A 24,602-nucleotide genomic window follows, 5' to 3' on the forward strand; every position below is an offset into this window, starting at 1 on the left:
TTATTTGAACTCTGTAAGGTTCTGTCATGTGTCATTTATGTGCAGCTCTCAGACTCGTCTTGCTGGACATATTTCTAATCCTGTCCTGTTACTGTCAAAACATTGTCAAGAGCTTCTCATTTTCTGTTGAATACTTAACTATGTAAACCTACGACCTTGCTACTAAAATTGGTCTCCAGACCAGTAATATTTGCATTACCTGTGAGCATTGTAGGCCTGTTGAATTAATTTTAACTGTAACTTTGGTGTCCTGTAAACTTGGCAGTTGCAGCATTAAAATGGTCAGATTTACTAAATAGAATAAAGGACATCCAGTTAAATTGGAAAACCAAGAATAACATTTTATCACGTTTCAAATGCTTCATGCATTTCAAATTTTTCTCGAAAGTCAATTCAGGACAGCATAGTATCCACATCTAACCTAACGTCACATTTTCCTTGTACTAGTAAATTCTGCTTAAGTTTCCCTAGGTATTGTTTTGTTTCTCTTTTGCTCTGTTTTGTTTTCCTCTACATTGTACAGCTCTAGAGATGAACACAATGGCCAGCACATCATAAAAGCAATAACTAGGTACTGGATGGATAGATGAAACGTCAAGAGCCATCTTCCAATTTGGGGTTGGGTTGTGTGTGTGAAAGCTAACTATATTGCCTAATATTTAAACATGTTTTACATTGGTACAGTTTTTCACAATGCTGCTGGCAGCGTTCAGCACTTAATAGGGACATCACCAAGGGCTCAGTATGTACTCCTACGGTCGGGATGCTTAGGGCCATCGGTGAGGAGAGAAAGGAGCACTCAGGATGCTGAGGAGCCTGTCACAGGCAGTAGGAACGTCTGGTGCCCTCCTGGTCGCTGAGGCACCGCGCATGCGTGCCGTCACGCTGGAGCTCCGGAGAGCCCAGCCGGGCGGGGGAGGCGGGGCTTCGAGGCGCGTGCGCGGCGGCCTGGGCGGCCGGCCCCTCCCTTGGCGGGGGCGCGCGGCGCGCAGGACCGCACGGAAAGGGGGAAGTCAGGTGGCCGCTGCCGCCGCCGCCACGGTTTGTCGCCAGAAGGAAGATGGCGGATCTGGAGGAGCAGTTGTCTGATGAAGAGAAGGTAAGAGCGGCAGCGGGGGTGGCTGGGTCGGGTCCGATGGAAGCGGCGGAGCTGGGGCGCCTCGGCCCCAGGGTGGCCGCCGAGGAAGGGCATTGGCCGCGAGCCGTGCGCCCGGCGCCCGTCCTCCCCCTTCCGGCGCCCGAGTCCGGCCCCCGTCCGCCCCGAGGCCCCCGCGCGGGGCCGGTCTCCGCCGGGCCTGCTCGCTCCGCGCCTTGTAGGGTGTGTGCTCCGAAAATAGGAAGCGGAGCCCGGCGGCCTGCGCGGGGGCGCGGGCGCGGGCGGAGGCCGCGGGGGAGCCGGGCTGGGTCCTGGGCCCTGCGCCGAGGACCCCGCGGCCGCCGAGGACCGGGTCTGTGTCCGGTCCCCCCGCAGAGCCGACCACGGGCCGTCCTCGGCCCCGAGGCCTGGCTTGGGCGTGAGGGGCCAGGGGAACATGGCTTAGGAAGGAGACCTTCACTTTTCCTCTCGACTTCCCCTCCCCAAAGGGGAGTGCTTCCTTTTCTGATTCTCTAGGGTGTTTCCTTTCCCGGCGGAGATCTCGTAACTCCACCCTCACCCCCCGTCTTTTTTTCCCTTTTTTTCAGCTTTTCTCCCCCTCCTCCCCCTTGTTTCTTTGCTGTTGGGCTTGATCAGGAAGCTTTGCAGCTCTTATTCCCTGGAAAGCTGTAACGTGGCCCACAAAAAGACCCTCGCCCGTAGTTGCTTCCTGTTCCCCCTCTGGGGGGGACGGTTTGGTGGCACCCCATCCTACTTTTCCTGAAGAGGGGAGATGGTGAATCTCCTTTATTGCATGCTAGATGCGGTGACAGCAATGGAACCAAAGCAACGACTCATTAGTTTTCATTTAAAATAAGGAAATCTGATCATGGAACTAGTTCTCTCATCCTCTACCCATTTCCTGTGGCTTACTGTGAAGACCCCATCCCTGGGAGGCTGGAAGGTGGGACGAGGAGAACCCTACTTAATGCGAGGTTTTTCCTAGAAAAGAACCATGATGGGTCCGTCCTCCCCCCCCCCCCCCCCCGACTTAGAAGTAATTGAATTGGTAGTTACAGTCTTTGAAGTGTCCACTCTTAACAGTGCTACTATTTTTTAAGTTCCAAAACAGTCCAGCCATGTGGGAAACACATAGTTACATTCTGGTGTTTAACAAATGCTCTCATAAACCTAAGGATCTTGAACCCTGCACTCTGGTGTTATATTGTGTTCTTGTATGGAAATGAAGGGTCTGGCTCCTTTCAGATGTGAACATGTAGAAATTAGACTGATCTTCATCTTGGAAAATGTTTACTTCTGTGCTCTTTAGTGAAGGTGATAATAAAACAACAAAATGGGAGATCAGCATCACTGTGCACATTGCACAAACCCATTAGGCAGATCCGTGCATCCCTAAAAGTTACCCGCAGTATGCACATGTACATAAGTTGGTAAATGAAAATGAGTGTACATACACATACATCGATTTAAAATTAAGTAGTACTAGGAAGTTTTGAAAAGGGATTTTTCATTTTCTATCTCACCATTCTTATGTGGTTATTAGTAGTAGCTCAAGTGGCTGGAAAGGTAGCCGAGTAACGAGTACCTCCCTGTGTGAGTCAAATGTATACCTAAAAGAGTGAACATTTTTCAAAATGAGTGATGACAAAATTCCTTATATGGCAGTCAAGGCACTGTTTCCTGAGGCAGGGGCGGTGTTTAGATTTGCCTTCTAGACTAATGTTTGAACAAATGAATGAAAAACACATTTTATAAGTTTCATGTTCTTGTTTTTATCTTGAGTGTTGTAGGAAGATTGTGTAGATATATTACATATAGATTTTTTTCTATATATTTTCTAGCCTAAGGAAAACATTGACTAAACCTTGGGGTTAAATCCCGGTAACAATATAAATTGAAATTTTAGTATCCTTATCACTTAGTTATCTAAATAATCTTTTAATCTTTTGGGAAGAAGGTGTTGGTTATGGGATCAGGAGGAAATGGAGACGATTTAGAGGTGGTTTCTTTTTTTAACTAATACTTAAAAATCATATTACTTATTTTGCCTCCTTGTTTGTAGTGTTAAGACATGAGCTTTTAATATTTTGGAGCTTTTGGATCTGTAAGAAAGGAAGTGGTTAAGATGTAAATATAGTACTTTGTATATACCTAGCTAAGAGGCAAATACATACATATATATATATGCACATACATATACATGTATATGTACATAGAGAGTTTGAGATTGAGGTAGGTAATTTTACTATAATTGTTTAACAACTAGTAAGTTTCAAAAGACACGTAGGAAAGAAGTGGTAGGAATTGGGGAAATTTAAACCCAAGTTTGTCTGATTCCAAGATTCATGTTCTAATGACATCATGCTCTCTTATTATAGAACTGTCTTCTGGGCTTGTATTTCGGTTTTAATTTGTTGACAGCTAATTTTGAAAAAGGGAGAGCAATGGTCCTTTTTTATTTCTTTTAAAATAAAAATTATAAATATGGTGTCAGACATTACTGTCAGGTTCTATGTTTATGTTTTATTGTTTGATCAAAGTTTATTGTTTAGCACAATGAAATGTTTTATACCATTTTATAATACTTTAATATTTTATCCTATTTTTTCATGTATGCCCTGTGATAGAAAGCAGTTTAGTAATTAAATTCATAGTGCCTATCACTTGGGCTTCTGAGGAGGAGAATCTGAGTTCTGAGGCCAGATTGGGCTACATAGTGGGACTCTTGTCTAAAAAAAACAGAAGCAAAACAAAAACAGAAGTGAACCTAGAATGGTTTTGCCTCTTAAGTCATGTACAATTGCTTTTTTGAGGATATAACTGTGAAATTTAATAACCTTTTCTCCTTGGGCCACTAGACAGTAAATCTAGTTGAAGAAGTACAATGAAGTTTCTTTAATGTTATAGTGTGTTCCACAGACTTTTTACATAGTTACAGAAACTAAATAAAAGGCAATTCTCATTTTCTGTTCTTGGAGTAACTGTATTCCCAGAAAGCATGTTAGTGAATTTGATATTTTATACATAGGGCCTAAATAAAAAGTGATTCCCCAAACCCTTCAGAAGGATTATTGATAGGAAAGGATCTTACTTTTTTTAATTCTTGCCCCTCATACCTTTCCCCAGTGATTAGAATAATCTGCTTTCATTGCTTCAACTAGTATGTCTTTGCAGATGTATTTCAAGTACAAAGTTGTAGCTCTAACTCCTTTGCTAGGCATTGGTCCCACATTTTTATCTGCTGGTTATGTTCACTGGGAGCAGTTAACTAGATGGGTTCAGTAGAACCTTCCTAAAAGCAAACTGATAACTTTCCTCCTTTTTTACCCTCAAAGGAAGGCAATTTTTTTTATTCCCCGTTGTTCTAGTCATTCAGGACTTTAAACTTCAGATTTATATGAACTTCAGTTTAATTTAGAATATACCTTAATACCTTATACAGTCTAAATTTTGTCTTTTTTTTTTTTGTCCTTGCCAATCTGGGGGCTCCAACTCTGGGCATTGTCCCTGAGCTCCTTTTTGCTCAAGGCTAGTGCCTCTTCCAGCCTTTTCTGTGATTAATTGGAGATAAGAGTCTCACTGATTTTCCTACCCTGGTTGAAATCCTCAGCTCAGCTGAGTAGCTAGAATTACAGGCGTGAGCCATCAGCACCCAGTTCTAAATTTTGTCATTTTTTTAATCATCAAAAATGTGTCCTGTACATTGCAAGACACTGCTAGCTCATGCCTATAACCCTACCTATGTAGGAGTCTGAGATCTGAGAATTGTGGCATAAAACCAGTTCAGGCAAACAAATCCAAGAGAATTTTATCACCAAATAACCAGCAAAAGGCCATAACTTACTTGAGGAATTTGGGGCTCATAAAATAATATAAGCTGCCTTTATATTTCATCACAATATAAAATTAGTAGTATTCGGGGCTAGGAAGGTGGCTCAGTGGTAGAGTGCTTGCCTTGCATGCCTGAGGCCCTGGGTTTGATTCCTCAGCACCACATAAGCAAAAAGAAAAAAGCCGGAAGTGGCTCTGTGGCTCAAGTGGTAGAGTGCTAGCCTTGAGCTGAAGAGCTGAGGGACAGCGCCCAGGCCCAGAGGTCAGGCCCCACAACCGGTCCCTCTCCCCCCCCCCCAAAAAAAAAAAAAATTAATAGTATTCTTATTAACCAAAAAATAAATTCAGCCATAAAGCTATTAGTTTGGAAAGTATTCATCTGTAATCTGATTCTGTAGGTGAGTTCTCCTATTGAACCAATTCCTACTGTAGGCATTGAACAGTGAAATTTTTCAAACATTGCCCATTAAGACAAAGTTGTAGTACATTTTAGTGCATTTAGGAGGTTTTTTATTTTACATTAAGTAACAGTAATTCAATATATACACTATTTCAATTCAGTCTAAAAACACAGCTATAACAGCACTAAGTGCTCAGGACACTGATGGCTCACAACTGTAATCCTGAGATCTGAGGATCACAGTTTGAAGCCATCCTGGGCAAAAAGTCTATACTCTTACCTCCAATTAGCAAAAAACAAGTGGAAGTGCGACTCAGATGGTAGAACTCTAGCCTTTAGTGGAAAAGCCAAGGAATAGCATGAGGACATGAGTTCAGGCCCTAGTCCCCGCACAAATTAAATAAAAATTAAGTAAATAAACAGAACTAAGGGTATTTTCTCTTTCTTTCTTAACCTACCTTCCTTCCTTCCTTCCTCCCTTCCGTCCTTCCGTCCTTCCGTCCTGGGGCTTGTCTTGGGTGCTGTCCCTGAGCTCTTTTGCTCAAGGCTAGCTCTCTACCACTTTGAGCCACAGCACCGATTCTGGTTTTCTGTTCTCTAATTGGAGATAAGCTTCTCACAGGGACTTTTCTGCCCCAGTTGGCTTTTAACCTCAATTCTCAGATGTCTGCTCCTGAGTAGCTAGGATTATAGGTGTGAGCCACCAATGCCTGACTAAAATAATTTTTAAAATTGTAAATTATGATGACAAAACTCGTAGTTTCATATTCTGATCTAAAAAGCCTAATCAATTGCCTGGAGCAGTAATGATTGATGCATATATTTTCTTAAGTGGTTGCATTAAAATACTATGGATGTTGACCTTAAAAATGAGTTTTAGATTTTATTTTGGAAGTTAGAAATAAAACTTACATACTGGCCCATCTGACATTTGTGTTAACTATTGAATTTAATTTCAGAGAACTTTTTTGCACATCTTAGTTAACAAGGTTTCTAATGAAAATAACTTGAAAACTTTCTCCACATCCATTCACTGCTAAAAACACTTAGGAAAAAAACCCACAAAATTTAGGACCAGAAATGGTTCGGAGATTTTTTTTTTAGACTTTGGAATATTTGTGAACATACATAATGACATATAGCAATTATAATAATTTTGAACATGAAAAAAGTTCATAGTATGGAATTTTAGTTGTATCATGTCATCTCTCAAAAGATTTGATATTTTGGAGCATTTTAGTTTTGGGTCAAGGATGCTCAGCTTTTCATTTGAGGGATGGTAACAGTAAAGAATTTTAAAAAAGGTACATTATCTATTTTCCCATCTGAATCACTTGGAGAGATTCTCTAAAAGATATTTTTCTAGGTCCTAATTGTCTGGAGGTTGTTTTAGTTTACAGGGGTAGGGAACCTTTCTGCCAAGGGCTATTTTGATATTTATAACATCATTCAAAGGCCATATAAAATTATCAATACAGGCAGAAAACCTCAGGCGGCCAATGAGAAGATATGTGTCTGTCCTCTCAGGTACAAAATGATTTCTCAGACCTTATATGGCCCTAGGCCTGACTTTCTCCACTCCTGATTTAGTAGGTCTGGAATGGAGCTTAAGAATCTGTACTTTTTCAGAAGCTTTCCAGGTGACTGTGACCAACATCTGTATTGGAAAATTCCTACTCTCCGTAATGTCTCCTTCCTAGATCATGGAGGAGAGAATGAACTATGTGTCATACTGCCAGCCTATAGAAATTATATGGATTGTACATAGTGTTCTCAGATAAAATACAGCTAGGTACCTGGATAAATCTGAATTTAAGTTAATCAATGAAACATTTTCAGAATGTTTTCCATGTAGTGTACTTTTGAGCTGCTGGGAATGCAAAAATATTTGTTTCTAATTTTAGTAGTTAGGCTTTTTTTGGTGTGTAGTGTTCGTGTGTACACACAATGTCTGCTTTTTATACTTCCATCTTTTTTTGGTTTCTCATTATTTTAAACTAATTTTTGTCAACTTACTATATTTGTAGTTACTTTGATGAGGATGCCATTTCCTGCTATGACAACAGCTATTATTCATATATTTAACAACTCAGTAGAGAGGGACACAGCACACTATGCAGGCCCACAGAAGCTGGGCATTTGGGAAGAATGAACAAGCAAAGACTTTCAAGCTTTGTAGTATTAAGAGGATGGGAGATCCCTGACTCCAGAGGAAAGATGTGATTGTTTTGTTTCAGTGGTTGTGCAGACTGGCAAGAAAATGAAAAAACTGCCACTCAAAAATAGGCAGGAACTATATCTGTTTGCTGTGATTAGGATTGCTTGGTTCCAGGACCTTATGGAGGGGAACAGAACTTGCAGTTAGGCCATTCAGGATACACATAGTAGTAGAGGTCCTAAACTTCAAGTATTTCACTATAGGATTCAGAGTTTAAAATACTCTGCATATGGCAAAGTGCACACTGTGTATAACCTCACTACAGTTGAAATGACATGGCCAGATCATATGTGCATGAAGGAATGAAACACCAGAATCTTGTTTGAGAAAGTGAGTAGTTAGGCTTTAAAACTGTATGTTTATGTAACAACAACAACAAAAGAATAGATGAAGCCCAGCACCAATAGCTCTTGCCTATATTTCTAATTACTCAGGAGGCTGAAACCTATAGATCAGTCAAGGTTCAAAGCCATCCTGGGCCGAGAAGTTTGTGAAATTCCATCTCCAGTCTATGAGCAAAAAACTGGCTTGGAGTCTTGGCTCAAGTGGCAGAGTGATGAGCAAAAATAATCAGCAAGAGCATAAGGCCCTGAGTTTAACAGTAAGGAGTCCTCTGAAAATACAATTCTAAACATCCAAATAGGACAGCACACACAAAGTCTCCCTTTTTGGTTTTCTTTTCTTTTCAGATTAAATCAGCTCTTGACTTTAGAGGATTTTGAAAGCAAAGGGGCTGAAAGTTATCCAATTTTTACAGGGTAATTAAGGTAAATATGTTTAGCCATAGATGAAATATTACAGAAATTACCCTTTGTCTCATTTTAAAGTCTAGACAAGAACAATTTATTTTCTCTATGATCTTGAGTTGATTGTGAAATATTTTAAACGAAAGTGGTTGATAGGATATTTTAATTATCTAAAACTCAAGTAGAGTCCTCTATCCTCAAATTATTTAGCTTGATTTTAAAGAAGCCATGGCCACATTTTGAGCTGCATCAATATATAACTTTAGTAAATTTTTAAAAGAAGAGTTATTAGTTCTTAAGATAGATATTGGAAATCTTAAAAGAAGTTGTTGGTGAAGAATAATGGGTTATCATATTGCTCTCACATTAACATTGAGATTATTTTAGCCTCTAGTAAATACTATGATAGTTTGTCTTCTTGGTAATAACTCTTCTGCTAATGCTGCTGAAATTACTATTTGTTTGTTTTTGGTGCCAGTCCTATGGCTTGAACTCAGGGCCTGAGACTGAGCTGTTTTGTGCAAGGCTAGTGCTCTTCTACTTGAGCCACAGCTCTACTGCAGCTTTTTTTGAGTTGTTTATTGGAAATAAGAGTCTCATGGACTTTCAGATCACAGCCTCCTGAGTAGCTAGGATTACATGAATGAACCATTGGTGCCCAGATCTTTCAGTTGTTTGAGGACCCATTATAGCATTTACTACGTGAAGGATGACCACTACTTTTAGACACTTATCAGTGGATTTGGTGCATTTATTAAAATGTGTTAAAATGTGGTTTTTATATCTAACACCAAAAGAAAAATTACCAGTTTTAAGTCCCATACTTTACAGTTAGTGTGGGCCATTGTGTTTTTTGGATAGGCTAAGATTTAGGTTGAAGTTCTTTTTTAAGTTTTATTACTGCTTATGGCTAATTGTTTTACTGTAGTTTTTTGAAAATGTCCTTTCTTTAATAAATAATCCTTCTATTTTTGTTGACAATCATTTGGTCTGGTATATGTTTGTGTATTTCTGTGCTTTTACTTCCTTTCTGTTGATTGCTTCTCCTTCATTAAACGCACGTTGTCTTTATGTGTGACTGTAACTATGGGAGGAATTGAAATTATATAGCCTATTTGTCAGCTTTGTTCTTTTTTAGAATTGATTTGGCTATACTATTTCTTTTTTCTTCACTACAATACAGTGCATTACAGACCTGTTTTATTAAACTAATTTTGGTTTGTTTAACCTCTCAGGTACATTCTTACTAGTTAATCTTTTTGTCAAAATAGCTTTTACTTCTTAAAATAGACTTATCAAATCTCTTACTTATATTTGAACTAAAATTTCCTGAGAACTAGGTAGGTCTCAGGTTTCAACTTGTACCTTTTTTCCCTTTTCATTTCCCTTTTTGCCTTTTTTCTTTCCATGTTTTTTCACTAATTTGTGGCTTTCTAAATATGTATTATCAGTTTTCTTTAACATACCTAAATGCATCTTACTTCACACCAATTTTTGTTAAGTTTTTCATTTTGGCTTAAAAGAAATAGGAAAATGTTTATTTGTAGACAGCTTTGGATTCTTATTATTATTATATATGTAATATATGTTGTATATATGCCATATATTGTGTATATAATTTATATCCAACCTTGTTTTGTGATTCTCAATGATTAAAAGTAATAGGAAACTTAAAGGTATTTGGGTAATGAAATGTCATTGTTTTTAAAATCTTAATTCTTAGTACAACTTGAAAATTGTATAATTTTGTACATTTTTTTGTTATTAGCAAAGATGTAAGTTATGTAATGTTTTATATCATCATTTCTGTTTCAGGTCCGTATAGCAGCAAAGTTCATCATTCATGCCCCTCCTGGAGAATTTAATGAAGTTTTTAATGGTGAGTATTTAATACCAAGGCTCACTGATGTATCACTTTTTTTTAAATTGATTTTATTGTTTTTTGTTTTTTAAATATAACCACCCAGCCAGATGCTAGTGGCTCATGATTGTAATCCTGGCTACTCAGGAGGCTGAGATCTGAGGATCTTAGTTCAAAGCCCAGCCAGGCAGGAATGTCCATGAGACTTTTATCTCCAGTAAACTACTCAGAAAAGCCAGAGGTGACACTGTGGCTCAAATGGTAGAGAGTTAGCCTTGAACACTGAGAGGCTCAGGGACAGAGCCCAGACCCTAATTTCAAGTCCCAGGACCAGCAAAAAAAAACGAACAGAAAAACCATAAGCACCTAAATATGCTAAAGACAGTACACATGTTCTGAATTACAGGGAAAATATTTGTCAGTGTGGGTTTAGTGTATTCATGCTATGTGTGATAATTATGTTACAATGGGTTAACTCAATATTAATTTTATTCTAGTTACTAAACAGTGTAACATTCTGAGAACATAACTTGAACTTTGCTGTAAATTGTTTTATTTAAATAAGGAATTGATCACTTATAGTAGACACTTTATCAATAGAACATTTAAATAGTTAAATAGTTTTTCGGTTTATTTTTTTGGAATTTTGTAGTACATTTAAATTTTTTTCCTGAGGGGTAGACATTTATGTTTAGAAGATTTGGTATTAAATTATATTTTATAAATCATTTCACAGTATGCCATTCTTTAGACCTCATTGGCAAGCATTTTTACAATTATTAACCCTTAGTCCAGATTTCTTCACTGCAGTACAGTGTCTTGTTGGCTGTAAAGCTGCTCTTCAGCAGTGGGGATGACAGAATTGAAATATTTGCCAAGAAAGCAGCTGTAGAGCCCTTTTCATAGAACTTTTCTTGAGTAGTTATAATAACTTACTGCAGTTACTATCAATGTGTTACCAAAATGCCTGTGTATAGACTCAGTCACAAACTTACTTAACCACTTTTTCTTTAGAACAGACTCATCTGAAACTAATGATTGTTTTGCCAGTAGGCAAAGTCCTATCTTTACATCTCACTTAGCTATATGTGTATATTAATTATTTCTTTCTTTGGAGATACTGGTCTGCCTATATCAAATATTAGGGTACAGAATGGAATGTATTTCTATATAATTTTGTCTTCTGTTTCCTAACAAAAAAATCTTTTATTACAAAACAAAATTACTATGGTAGCCAGGTGCTGGTGACTCGTGCCTATAATCCTAGCTACTCAGGAGGCTGAGATTTGAGGATTGTAATTTGAAACCAGCCTGGGAAGGAAAGTTCACTTAACCATGAAAAAGTGGGAAATAGAGTTATAGCTCAAGTGGTAGAGCAATCAGGGCTGAGCAAAACAGGTATAGTTCCTAGACTCTTGAGCCTAGGACTGACACCAAAAAGAAAAGAAAAAAATAAAGCATTGTGTGTATTTGTGGATATTTTGGTCATCATCAGGGTGGTAATTTTTTATTTTGTTCTGGAGTGGATATGCTAACACATGACTGAAGCAATTATTCTTTACATCCTTCAAACATAGAAAATAATAATAATATAGAAAACATTTATTTTGCAGATGTTCGGTTATTGCTTAATAATGATAATCTTCTCAGGGAAGGAGCAGCCCAGTAAGTATTTTATATAGCATAACTAAAATGAGAGAAAAGTGGAATTTAAGCACTAACCCCTTAGATGTGTTTCTATATCAACTATAATTTATGCTCACTCACTCTCTTCTTTCTCTTTACACACACAAACACATGTATGTACGTTTGTATGTATATATATGCACGTATGTATATTTATATACACCTGTGTGTATATATTTACATATATATTAATGTCTAAACTCAACTAATGAAACCAGGTTTGTGGCTTATACTTGTAATGTTAGCTATTTAGGCTGAGCTTGTTGGATTGTGGTTCAAGGTCAGCCTAGGGAGATAAAGTAATCAGACCCCCTTCTCAACAAAGAGATGGGTGTAGTGATAAGCATCTGTTATCCTAGTTACAGGGAAACCTAGCACACATGTACATGCCCAGGAAGGAAACAATGACTCTATCTCAAAAATAATAGATAAACGTGAGGAATAGAAGCATGGCCCAGAGGTAAGAGCACCTATAATAAATAGCAGGATTAGAGTACAAACCCCAGTATCAACAAAAAAGAAAAAGCAGCCGGGTGCCTGTGGATCAAGCCTGTAGTAGTAGAGTGCTCACCTTGAGCTGAAGAGTTAAGGGACTATGCCCCAGCCCAGAGTTCAAGACCCCCAGCTGACAAAACAAAAATTTGAAAAAAAAAAAGAAAAGAAAAGAAAAAGCAAAGATGGTTTTTCACTAAAGCTGTACACAAGTTGTATAACGTAAGTGTAGAAAGCATCGTAAAGTCATTCAGATTGTATTTCAGTGCATTTCTCTGGAAATGTTTCCCTGTTGCTTCATCTCTTTTCTTTTTATAGGGAAAAAATAGGGCTATTCTATTAGAATGGTTCTAATGGGGCATCTTTTTTAAAGAGTACAAATTCAGTATTTTGAGTAAAATTAATCTTACCAAAGGGTGGGTACTATCAAATCCAGAATACTTTGAAATAGAAATACCCTTTGATTGAACAGACAAAAAAGAAAGCCAAAGTTCACTGTGAAGATAAATAAGCCTCTTAGGAATTTTCCAATGGAAAGTCAGGTATGTTGGATACCAGGCTATATGAAATAAAATATAGTAAAATATACTTAAGGCATGCAGAGCCCAAAGCAAGAAAATTTTAGTTTCTATTTAGAAATAATTTTTTAGCTGTTTAAATGATAAACTAAGATTTAAATACTGAATAAGAAAAATGATGTGACAAAACTAAGCCAAGCATGGGGAAAGTGTCCAGTGTGATATGAAGAATGATGGATGATTAAGTAGCCAGCTGTGAATGTACATGTCTGTAATCCCAGCACTTGAGAGACTAGGATGGAAGGATTATAACTTTGAGACCTGCTTGATGATACCTTGTCTCAAGAACCCCACCCCCCCAAAAAACTGAACAAATATAATTTAACAGAGAAAAGAATTGAGTCATTGGGCCACAGAACTCTACAAGTACAGGGAGGCTATTATACTGTGTCTAGTAGAATGCTTATCATGTACCACTAAGACCTCAGTAAATACTTGAAGAGATGGAAGGGTAGATGAGTAAATGTCAAGTAGGTGTATGGAGTGAGTTTTCTGAATGGAAGAGACTTTGGAAGTCTTCTAGATAAGATGAGTGAGTCCATAGTAGCTAATGATAGTGTAGCAACAAAACCCAGATACTTTGACTCCTGGGTTAGTGACTATCTTATTTTACTGCATAGTAGCTTTTAGCTTACTTTAAACATTTAATTTAACATATTACCTATTCATACTTGCTGTTTCCTTTAAGAGCTTTCTATTCTTCTTTTAAGGGTTAGAGGTAAATAGGTCTTGATGATAAGGTCAATAAAAAGGATTTGGCTCATTCTGGAACCAAATTACTATTTAAGTATTTATTATTTAAATTTAGCTTTTATTAGAAAAATGAATACTAAATTCTAAATTTTAGGTTACAAACATTTTTCAGATAAATTAGTTAAAGCTACTTGGTGCCTGGCTACTTTGAAGCTATTTTTAGGAAAATTATAGTTTTAATGAATTTTTAAAAATCAGAAGTGAATATCACTTTCCCCCTTCACCTTCCCTGTGCTTCTTTACTCCCTTCTCCCTCCTTTTTTGAACATGCAGTGTCAGGAATTTGACAGGTAGTAATTTAACTCTACCTTGCTATTTTTACATTTAGTAGTCTCCTGTTAACTCATCACTAATTCTTTGCTCAACTGAACTTTCCTTTCTGAAGAGACTGGAGCTAATAGTTGAAGATTCAGAAGACATTTGCCAACCAAAGTAACCTTAAAAAACCTTTTAAATAGATTAAACTTAGAGATAATTCCAATGTCTTTTCTATTAAGTGGAGGTAATTTCCTGTGTTACAGATTTCATAGAATAGAGTATGACCTTTGTGTCATTTTTAGATAATTTTCCATACTGTAGAGTTTCTTAGTCCCATATATCATAATTAGTTGGCATGTCATACATTATTATTCATTCATATCAGGATATGGAAGGCTTATGCATGAGTCCATGTCATCACTGCTTTCTTTCTGTAGTGATAAAGTGGACATTGACAGCAGCAGCACTGCATTTTCTACCTCTAGTTGCTCCAGTGCACAATTTATTATATGAGTTACTGCTAAATTCATCTTTAGAATCATTTCTGTGTCTCTTTTCAAAAAATTTTCTGTGACACTGTTGCCTCCAAATAATTAATTCCATCAACAAGGCCATCTATGGTCATAAAACCCTGAACATGGCCAGTTCCATTGGAAATATTCAATTATTTCAATTTCTACAAGACCAGAGCCCATCTAGTTATCCAGGCTTATTTCTTAATATTACATCCATTGTGAAATTGCTCCAGGTCTCTTCTCTGTTTAATCTTGTTTTAACCAAATATAATATTTAAAATGTGTGTGTGTGTGTGTGCGCGTGTGTGCGCGTGTGTGTGCACACACGTGTACAGTGTTTTATTAAGTCTTTTAGTGGTAATTTCTGCTTTGTGTTATATTTATCCATTATCTCTTGATTATAGAATTTGGTCATTTTATAGCACTTAGTGTATTCTCTGGTCTATTAAAGTATGTAAACCACAAAATTGGACAAATAATTGGACATGTATTTTACAGATAATGTTTACTTTCAGGGTCTTTAGTGAGAGGCCAATTAAATTTACTGACCTATTTTATTTTGATAAGCACAGAAGCACTGATATTCATATCATTGATCAGTTTTTTTCTTTTGTCAGCCGTGAGGCTTGAATTCAGAGCCTGGGCGCCGTCCCTGAACTCCTCTGCTCAAGGCTAGAGCTATACCACTTTGATCCACAGCATCATTCCAGTTTTCTAGTGGTTAATTGGTGATAAGAGTCTCACGGACTTTCCTGCCTGGGCCGACTTTGAACTGCGATTCTCAGATAACAGCCTCCTGAGTAGCTAGCTATGTGGCTTGAGCCACCAGAGCTTGGCTGATCAAAGTTTATAATACTTATATCTAATATAGCAGTAGTTAGTATGAGATAGTAACCGAGATTTGTAATTTTATTAATCTAGCCATGTACAATGCAGGAAGAGATTTTTTAACAGGTAAATGATCATTTTGTAGAAGCATTCAATATTATTTTAAATAATTTACCTTTTTTTTTTTTTTAGTGCATTTGCACAGTATAATTTGGACCAGTTTACACCAGTAAAAATTGAAGGTTATGAAGATCAGGTATGTTTCATGTGAACACAAAGCCTGTCAACTCTTTGTATTGTTCATGTCAAGTAAGATATCCTACAGAATTGTGCAGAGGAATGCTTAAAAATAAATATTTCAGTCATAGCTACTTACTGGCAAAGTAACTGAAAATTTAATTTCTTTTAATACTGATAATATTAGCAGAAAGTGCCTTTTAGGAAGACTCGGATGTAATTTAGGATTTTAGAAAATAGTTGCTTTACATTTACTTAATTGTGTTTTACAGGAAAAAGTATCAGTCCTAAATTAACCCAAAATCTAGAATATATTAGTGAGATTTAGATCATAATTTCATTGTTCTGGAATTCTACAATTCTTACGTGAGTACACTAGAATTTAGCAATAATTAAATCTTTTTTCCCAAAGTACAAGTTAGAATTACTAAGCCAAGAAAGGCCACAAAAGAGCTATAGCTTTTATTTTTTGATTTACTGTTATTAATAATTGAATAGTGGTTGTATTAGTTCCAGTCATGATTATGTGAAGTATAATGTATATAAAAGTATGAGGAAAGAACTGATCTTATTCATTTATTATTTTTACAGTAGATGAAAGATAACTAAAGGGAGAATTTAAGTTTAAGTAGATACCATAGTATATATAATATATATAAACATAATTACTATAACGAAGTTATATATGGATATGTATCTATATAGCATAGCATTTCATTATATTCCTTTATTAAATTCATTTTCTTTCTCTAGAGATTTCCTGTTACTATTATAAACTGTATTATCTTTGTAACTGTTCACACTGATAGTTGTTTTCTTGGAATAAATCCTTGAGAGAAAATTTGCTAGCTTAAGAGACAATGTTTTTCTTAAATGTTAACTAGCTTCAAAAATCATTTTATCAGTTTAGCATAATTTTAATACTTACATCTAAAACGATAATATAGTGAACTGCATCCTAACTTCATATATAACTATAGGTTTAAAAAAACTTAAAGTGAGATATTAACAAATAGGATCCAAAACTATCAAAAAGTTCATTTACCAAGACTATAAACAGAATTTTTCAGAGTACTATAGGAATGATCCTTTATCAGGCATTTTTATTGGTCTTTCATATTACCAATAAAGAGAAAAGTCTAATATCATTTAAATATCAATGAGAAATGGATTTGAACAACCCAGCTGCTATTTCTCATTTAAAAAATAAAAAAACAACCCTTAAAAAAAAGCCCTTAGTAAAACTAGAGGTGAAATAAACCTATTAAATTTAATTGTTTACCAAACTAATAATAAGTATCATGAGTTACAAAGAGTAAAACAATTTCATTTAAAATTACAGGTTTGGTTCCTTAATTATCATAGATTAAAGTGTAGCAAATAAGATGAGAATTTATAAATCTTAGCAAAAAGACAGAAATTTCTTTGGTAGTAACTGTCTAAAGTACTTAGGAATACCAAGACACTCCAGAAATATTTAATCTCCAACCTCAAAAAAGCAGCTAGACTTAACTGGATGCCATTAGCTCATGCCTGTAATCCTTGCTACCCAGGAGGCTGAAACCTGAGAATGTGGTTTGAATGTGGATTCCTGCTTGAGCAGGAAAGTCCATGAGACCCTTATCTCTGATTAATGACCAAAAGCTGGAAGTGGAGCTGTGGCTCAAGTAGTAGAGCAGTAGCTTTGAACTAAAAAGCTCAGGGAGAGTTCCAAGGCCCTGAGTTGAAGCTCCCAGCACTGACAACAAAAACAAAACAAAACATAAACCACAAGCGAATAGGCTTAAGTAAGTTTGGGGAAATGGCTGAATTTAAGGTAAAAACTGTACACAAACTCACTAGCTAGCTTTTTACTGCTGCATCAAGTGAGCACCTAAAACTAGAGTACTTACTCTCACTAGAATAAGTGAAATATTGAAAGGACGGTGTAGGGAATTTTATTTAAAATAATGGTAACTATAATATGTTAATCTAGAAATAAGCTTCATAAGAAAAAGCATAGAATCATGAAGAAAATTTTGGTTATCTTCATTTAACAAAATAAGATGAAACAGTGGAAAGCTACATTGAGTTTCATTCATTTTAGATAGAAACTTAAATTATTGAAAAATTGATAATTTAGAATTTGAATTGGAGTTCTAATGATTTTTTAAGTTAGTATTTTCATAAGATTTTATTTGAAAAAACATGCTTGAAGTAACCAAGAAAAATGTGAAAAGAAAGAATAAAAATAGTGAGGAGGATGCTTAACAATCAGTGTAAAGTCAGATATAAATTGATGTATGAAAAATGTGTACAGTGTCAAATGTAAGATGACCTTAGAGTCTACACATGCTGTATAAGAAAACTATGTGAAACAGGATTGAAATTTAAACTATAAAAGATGCTTAGAATAAAATTCTTATGTAGTTTTCAATGAAAAAGTGAATATATATTAATTTGTGTCAGTATTGGTTTAAATACTTATTTCCTTATTCCATCCTTGAAGGTATTGATAACAGAACATGGTGACTTGGGAAATGGAAAGTTTTTGGATCCAAAAAACAGAATCTGCTTCAAATTTGATCACTTAAGAAAGGAAGCAACTGATCCAAGACCTTATGAAGCAGAAAATGCAATTGAATCATGGAGAACTTCAGTAGAAACCGCTCTGCGAGCTTATGTAAAAGAACATTACCCAAATGGGGTCTGCACTGTAAGTTCATCACTGGTTAGCTGTTAGTTTTTTGTCTCTTGTGTCTTTGTGGGGGAAAAGGCTTTTTGATGGTTAATTAGAAAGAAATAGTCTTACACAGATTGTCTGGTTGGTTGGTTTAGAACTGCCATTTTCACATCTCAGCCTCCTTAGGAGTTGAGATTTTAGGTGTAAGCCACCAATGCCTGGCTTCTTTTGTGTCTTACGTAACAATGACAGTTTTATAATTTCTCAAAACATTCAGTAATACACAGAACTAGTAACTAATAAAGCTGGTTCGTTTTTTTTTTTTTAACTTGTTTTTCCTGAGGCAAATACTCCTAAAGAGGTGGCAAAGTTTTTTTTCTAGAAAATTAAACAATATATTGTCATGTCCAGAAATAGAAAATTAATTGTACCTTGAATTAAATCCAAATAAGAATCGACTACATAGGATTAGACGGTATGAGGAGATTATTTACTTTCATACTCAAGATCTTAGGTATAAATCAAATTTCTTCTTACTAAATTCAAAAAGAATTAGAAGAGTCATACTTGTTTATTAATTTATTTAGTTACTTTGTGTGTGGGGTGGGTACATGGAGCACACACGCTAATACTGAGTCTTGAACTTGGGGTTAATTCAGAGTTTTCCACTCGTGGCTGGAGCTCTAATCTTTAACCATGCTTCTAGTACAGCTTTTTTGCTCATTAATTGGAGATTGAATCTCTCAGATTCAAGATTCTCACTGCAAAACATTTGAACTAGTCTTACAAATCCTTGCCCCAATTGCTGCTGACATACATGATAGTTTGTGCCTTTCTTTTCTCTAATTATGAACAGTAGGATCCCATTTCTTTCTCAGAAATTTCTTGGCTTGGAAAATTCATATGATTATCTAAGTAACATTTCAATAATTATTTAAGAAATATAACAATGTAACTAATCTTTTAGTTATAACTTGAATAGGATTATTTTGGAAGAAAATCTCAGTAAGAATAAGAGGTTGTTTATTAATGGAAAATTGAAAGGCACAAAATTACTAATTTTAAAGCAGAAGGCAAGTGTAACATCACACAATCATTTTCTTAATGGCCTTTCTCAGTTATAATTTAACTTTCTCATAATTATCTCAGCACTTGTTTTTGAAAGTACTAGAATTTAAACTCAGATCCTTGAGCTTGCTCAGCAGATGCTTTACTGCTGACCCATGTCTCTACCCTTTTTTTGTACTTGTTTTGTTTTGAGATAATATCTTGCTTTTTGCCATGCTGTCACTGGACTGTGATTCTTCTCTTTCACATTTTCTATAGTAGCTACATTGTCAATTTTGTGACACCACACTCAGCTTCTTCCATTTTTGTAGATATTTTTTTCTGCCCAGGCTGACCTTGAACCATGAATCTCCCAACTTTAGCCTCTCAAGTGGGATTATAAACATGAGTTACTAGCACCACCTCAGTACTTTTTTCAGTGACTTTGAGAAATCATAACCTTAAAGAATGTAAAAGTCAACAAAATAATCACTAATAATAACCACTTCCATTTTTATTTAAAACAACCTAATTGGTATCTGTATGTTTAAAATAAACCATTCACTTTTCTTATGATACCTGTGTTTAGAATGAATGCATGAGGGCTGGGAAGGTGGCTCAGTGGTAGAGCGATTGCCTTGCATGCCTGAGGCCCTGGGCTCGATTCCTCAGCACCACATAAGCAAAAAGAAAAAAGCCGGAAGTGGTGCTATGGCTCAAGTGGTAGAGTGCTAGCCTTGAGCTGAAGAGCTGAGGGTCAGCACCCAGGCCCAGAGTTCAGACCCCATGACTGGATCCAAAAAAAAAAAAAAGAATGAATGCATGATATATCTAGGATATTTGTCATTATTTATAGTTATCTATTTTTATTCAACAAATTTTCTTTATAAATTGTGGGCTCTACAGATTATGGTTGAGTGTGCATCTTTGAGAATTTGTCTAGTTACTTTTTGGAATGTGGATCCACTTTGTATTCAATTATGTGTTTCTGATGTACAGATTTTCAGTATTTTATAGGTGTTTAAAATTGAGCATTTTATGTTCCTAAATTTATTCTTGTGCTTATATTCTTTACCAATAAAGGTGTATGGTAAAAAAATAGATGGACAACAAACCATTATCGCATGTATAGAAAGCCATCAGTTCCAAGCAAAAAATTTTTGGTAAGTTAAAAGTTTTATGTATTGAGAAAATTGGACATTGTTTATATGTTTTGTAATACTTGCTTTCATGTTTGGGACTATAACTTGTTTGTGTGTAATTGATTAAGAGCAACATGAACAATAATTGAAAACTTCAGCCTTTTGATATATGAAAAGTATGTTTCATAATCAACCTAACCATTAAAGGGTAGCATTCAGTGAAAAGAGTGTAGGAGAAAATCTTGTTTTTTGGAGACTAGCAGGCAACAACCTAAGGGAGCATGTGTGCATGCAAGCCGACCAGTTGGCAGACCCATATGCTCATTCTGAGAAGGGAGTGTACTTAAATGAAATTTATGTCAGAGAGGACAGAGACAAATTTCAAGCAAAGAATGATAATTCTTTGTGAACATGGGGCTCTGAAATAGATGTTTTTATAGAAATTGTTTGGTCATTGTAAAAAAGTAAAATTATAATCATGCCTTGTAAAAATGTTTGGCAAATACTTGCTTTTTATTGTTACATAAGACTTTCTGAAATACTGCTTGTTATCTATTAGTCTTTCTCTCATTAGTCATATTAGCTGTTGGTGCTCTTGAAGACAAATTTCAGAATTCTGTACTCTACCAGACCAATTTGGACTGTGGCTCAAGATTGCTCTACTGTTTAACTATCTCAGAAATAAATGAGGGCTGGGAAGGTGGCTCAGTGGTAGAGCGCTTGCCTTGCATGCATGAGGCCCTGGGTTTGATTCCTCAGCACCACATAAGCAAAAAGAAAAAAGCCGGAAGTGGCACTGTTGCTCAAGTGGTAGAGCTCTAGCCTTGAGCTGAAGAGCTGAGGGACAGTGCCCAGGCCCAGAGTTCAAGCCCCATGACCGAACCCAAAAAAAAAGGAAGTAAATGAAGTGTTACAAGGTTAATCAAGAATATCTGGAGAAATGCCAATCCATCATCACTGAAGGAAAAACATTTTGTATTTAGGCATGTGCTTTAATGACAAGTAGTAGTTTCCTAAAGATTCTGGCATGCACATGTACTTTATTGACTTAACATTAACATAGTTTCTCTGTTTATCGCCAAAATTTTGTAGCATGAATCTATCAGAATTTTAAAATAATAAATTTTTGCAAAGTTACTAATTTATGAAAATATCATAAAAATCAATCTTGGATTTAACTACTAAAGGAAAAATTGATGTTATAATAAACTACAAATTAGTTTTCAAAAAACATAACTCCTTTGAACTTTAACCTATAAAATAAAATGTCGTTTTCTAGTCTCATTATTTCACTTTACATAATAGTATTGTTTTCTAAACCACCATCATTGAAGTTAAAAATGATCTTCACTTTCGGAAAAAGATAAAGGTACATGAATTTCCAGAGTGATAGTTATTAGCACAAGGATCTCAGTCAAATCTAAATGTTTTGATACAAAGAAATGTATTTCAGTTTACCTAAACTATATAGGTAGAACAAAACTTAGAGACTAGTTGTAGGTACGTTTTAAACTGATTTGAAAACCTTCTCTTCTTGGTCTCTAGTTTCCTCCATGTCTCAGTAGTATTAGGGACTTAATATGTTGGTTGAAAGAATGTATATTTACAATTAGAGAGTTAATAAAAGACTAACAGAATATTGTTACAGAGTAGGACATCTGGCATTTACTCCATTGATAAAGGGGTATTTGGAGGAATCTTTAGATACAGTTCTCAGATTGGTACCACAATTTTTTTCTTCTTTTCACAATCAGTGGTGACATATTTATCTTGTCATAGCTGACAATATATATATAATATATATTTAAAATTGCTAGTGTCTTGTTATTAATATTTAAATAAAAGATAATTTATTTTGGACTCATTAAAAAAAGCATATAGACTTAAATTGTTGTCCCCCCGCCCCCACCCCAGCCAAGCTGCTTTTAGAATATTTTTGGATGGGTTGCTCAAAAATAAGATTGCTATATATAATTTTAAAAAATATTTATTTTTCTGGGGATTAAATCCATACTAGGTAACCCCAGTCCCAAATTATGCCTCTTGTTTTTAATTTCTCAATTTCCAACCATGAGTATATATCATGTATCAAAATCATTTTGGAAATTGGTACCTCCTATATGTAAACTTAATCCTAAAATTGGTAACTTCATTTGTAGAGATCAAAACCTACTAAAGAGTATTGTATAACATTTTCTAGCAATTTATAAAATTGTGTATCTTGTGATCAGGGATAATAGTGGAAAATTCAGGGAAATTGGAAGGAGTAACATTGTCCAAAAGGAAGTGTACTTATTACCTGAATTGTGATATGGTAACCCCTCTGTACAACACCTTAATAATAACAGTAAAATTATATTTTAAACCTCTTTGCTAAACTGCTCTATTTTGTTAAGCTGTTTTGTATTGATTAAAAAATCACCATAATCTAAACATTACTCAGTTTATTATTAAATATTAAGCTACTTTTGATAGACACTATTTTTAACTTAAAGAAATAGCTTAACATTTTTCTTCAAGAAGTATTTTACATGATTTAGATGTGAAGGTTAGCAACTTTAGGATTCTCATATTATACCCATTATTCAGGTATTTTCTTTTTTTGTTTTTGTCAGTCGTAGGGATTGAACTCAGGGCCTGGATGCTGTTCCTGAGCTCTTTTACTCAAAGCTTGCCTTCTTACCACTTTGAGCTACAGCACCACTTTTGGTTTTCTGGTGGTTAATAGTCTCATAGACTTGCCCAGGCTGGCTTTGAACCGTGATCCTCAGACCTCAGCATCCTGAATAGATAAGATTATAAGCATGAGCCACCAGTACCTAGCCTCTGGTGTTTTCTTATTAGCAGAGTGAAGATTAACTATGTCTCATAACTGAACTTAATCTTTTGATTCTTTTGAATATTTTGATGGTTAAAAAAATCAGTGTCCAGCATTGCTTTCTCACATTCCCTTATACTATAGCATAAAATTTAAATTTGAAAATTAATATTGATTCAAATTATTTTCCCTACCTTATTTACAGCTGCTGTTTTTATTTTTAAGGAATGGTCGTTGGAGGTCAGAATGGAAGTTTACAGTCAGTCCTTCAAGCACTCAAGTGGTTGGCATCTTGAAAATTCAGGTATGTAATAAGGAATTTGCTTATGATCTCTACATGGTTTCTTAACAAAGAAACAGCTAATTTATAAGCTTATATTTTCATAGTACACAATATTCTTTTATGTCCAGACTTGTTTTAGGGCAAAGGGAAAAACAAATAGTGCTGTTTCACATGTTAAGTAACATTGCATTTTGTTCCCTAATCATCAGAAATCTGCAAAGATAGTTGACAGATTCTAAAACACAGCTAAAATTAGATGTTACCATTTGCTCTTCTCATAATTTGTTCATAAGTATCTGATTTTTGAATTATGCTCCCCTGTCATCTAAATTGAGTGTTAGTGGTTGAAGTACAATATTAATATATGCATGTATAAATACATCTTGCAAGTCATATTGTATTTATATTTTGTTACATATTACATCTGTATTATAAATATCTTCTGTACTGGTATTTGGTTTCTTATAAAACCCAATAGAATTAAATTATTAAAGTAACCTTTAATATTTATAAAATTTTTTGAATGTAAATACTAGTATACATTACCACAAGTTAAAGGAAAATACTGACTAGTCTTCCTATTTTGGTTCACTTATTACATCAATACACTTATGGATCAACTACCATGAAAAATTATATGCTACGAACTGTAAAGGAATAAAGACGAATTAGACACTGCAGCTCTGTTACCTTTGATACATATTTCTAGTCTTATATCTCATTGTCTTTAAGTCTTGGTGCCTGGTCCATTAGGGACAAGAGAATAGAAATTAAAGATCTGGAGTTTTAAATCACTTGTTTGACATCAGGAAGTCATGTAAGCTCTTTCAGCTTACTTTCTTATTTGTTAAAAGAACAGCATTTTAAAAACTTACATAGGGGCTGGGAATGTGGCTCAGTGGTATGGTGCTTGCCTAGCATGCATGAAGCCCTGGGTTAGATTCCCCAGCACCACATACACAGAAAAAGCCAGAAGTGGCACTGTGGCTCAAGTGGTAGAGTACTAGCCTTGAGCAAAAAGTTCAGGGACGGTGCCCAGATCCTGAGTTCAAGCCCCAGAATTGGCAAAAATAAAATAAAATAAAACTTGTATTGCAGGGCACTAGTGGTGTACACCTAATCCTAGCTACTCAAGAGGCTGAGATATGAGG

At 35.6% G+C, this 24,602-nt stretch overlaps 1 protein-coding gene across 1 annotated transcript in view; it reads left to right on the forward strand.

Moving 5' to 3' along the window:
* The first annotated feature begins 963 nt into the window (after window positions 1-963).
* The window catches only part of Capza2 (capping actin protein of muscle Z-line subunit alpha 2), a 30,301-nt gene continuing 6,662 nt past the window's right edge, over window positions 964-24,602 (forward strand). The window contains exons 1-7 of the mRNA XM_042695880.1: window positions 964-1,099; window positions 10,107-10,170; window positions 11,766-11,817; window positions 15,455-15,518; window positions 17,988-18,194; window positions 20,292-20,371; window positions 23,394-23,472. Coding sequence (XP_042551814.1) covers window positions 1,061-1,099; window positions 10,107-10,170; window positions 11,766-11,817; window positions 15,455-15,518; window positions 17,988-18,194; window positions 20,292-20,371; window positions 23,394-23,472 — 585 coding nt within the window. The 5' untranslated portion in view covers window positions 964-1,060. The remainder of the gene's footprint in view (window positions 1,100-10,106; window positions 10,171-11,765; window positions 11,818-15,454; window positions 15,519-17,987; window positions 18,195-20,291; window positions 20,372-23,393; window positions 23,473-24,602) is intronic.

Source organism: Dipodomys spectabilis, unplaced genomic scaffold, assembly GCF_019054845.1.
Source record: "Dipodomys spectabilis isolate Male_0828 unplaced genomic scaffold, ASM1905484v1 ptg000197l, whole genome shotgun sequence".
Classification (NCBI taxonomy): domain Eukaryota; kingdom Metazoa; phylum Chordata; class Mammalia; order Rodentia; family Heteromyidae; genus Dipodomys; species Dipodomys spectabilis.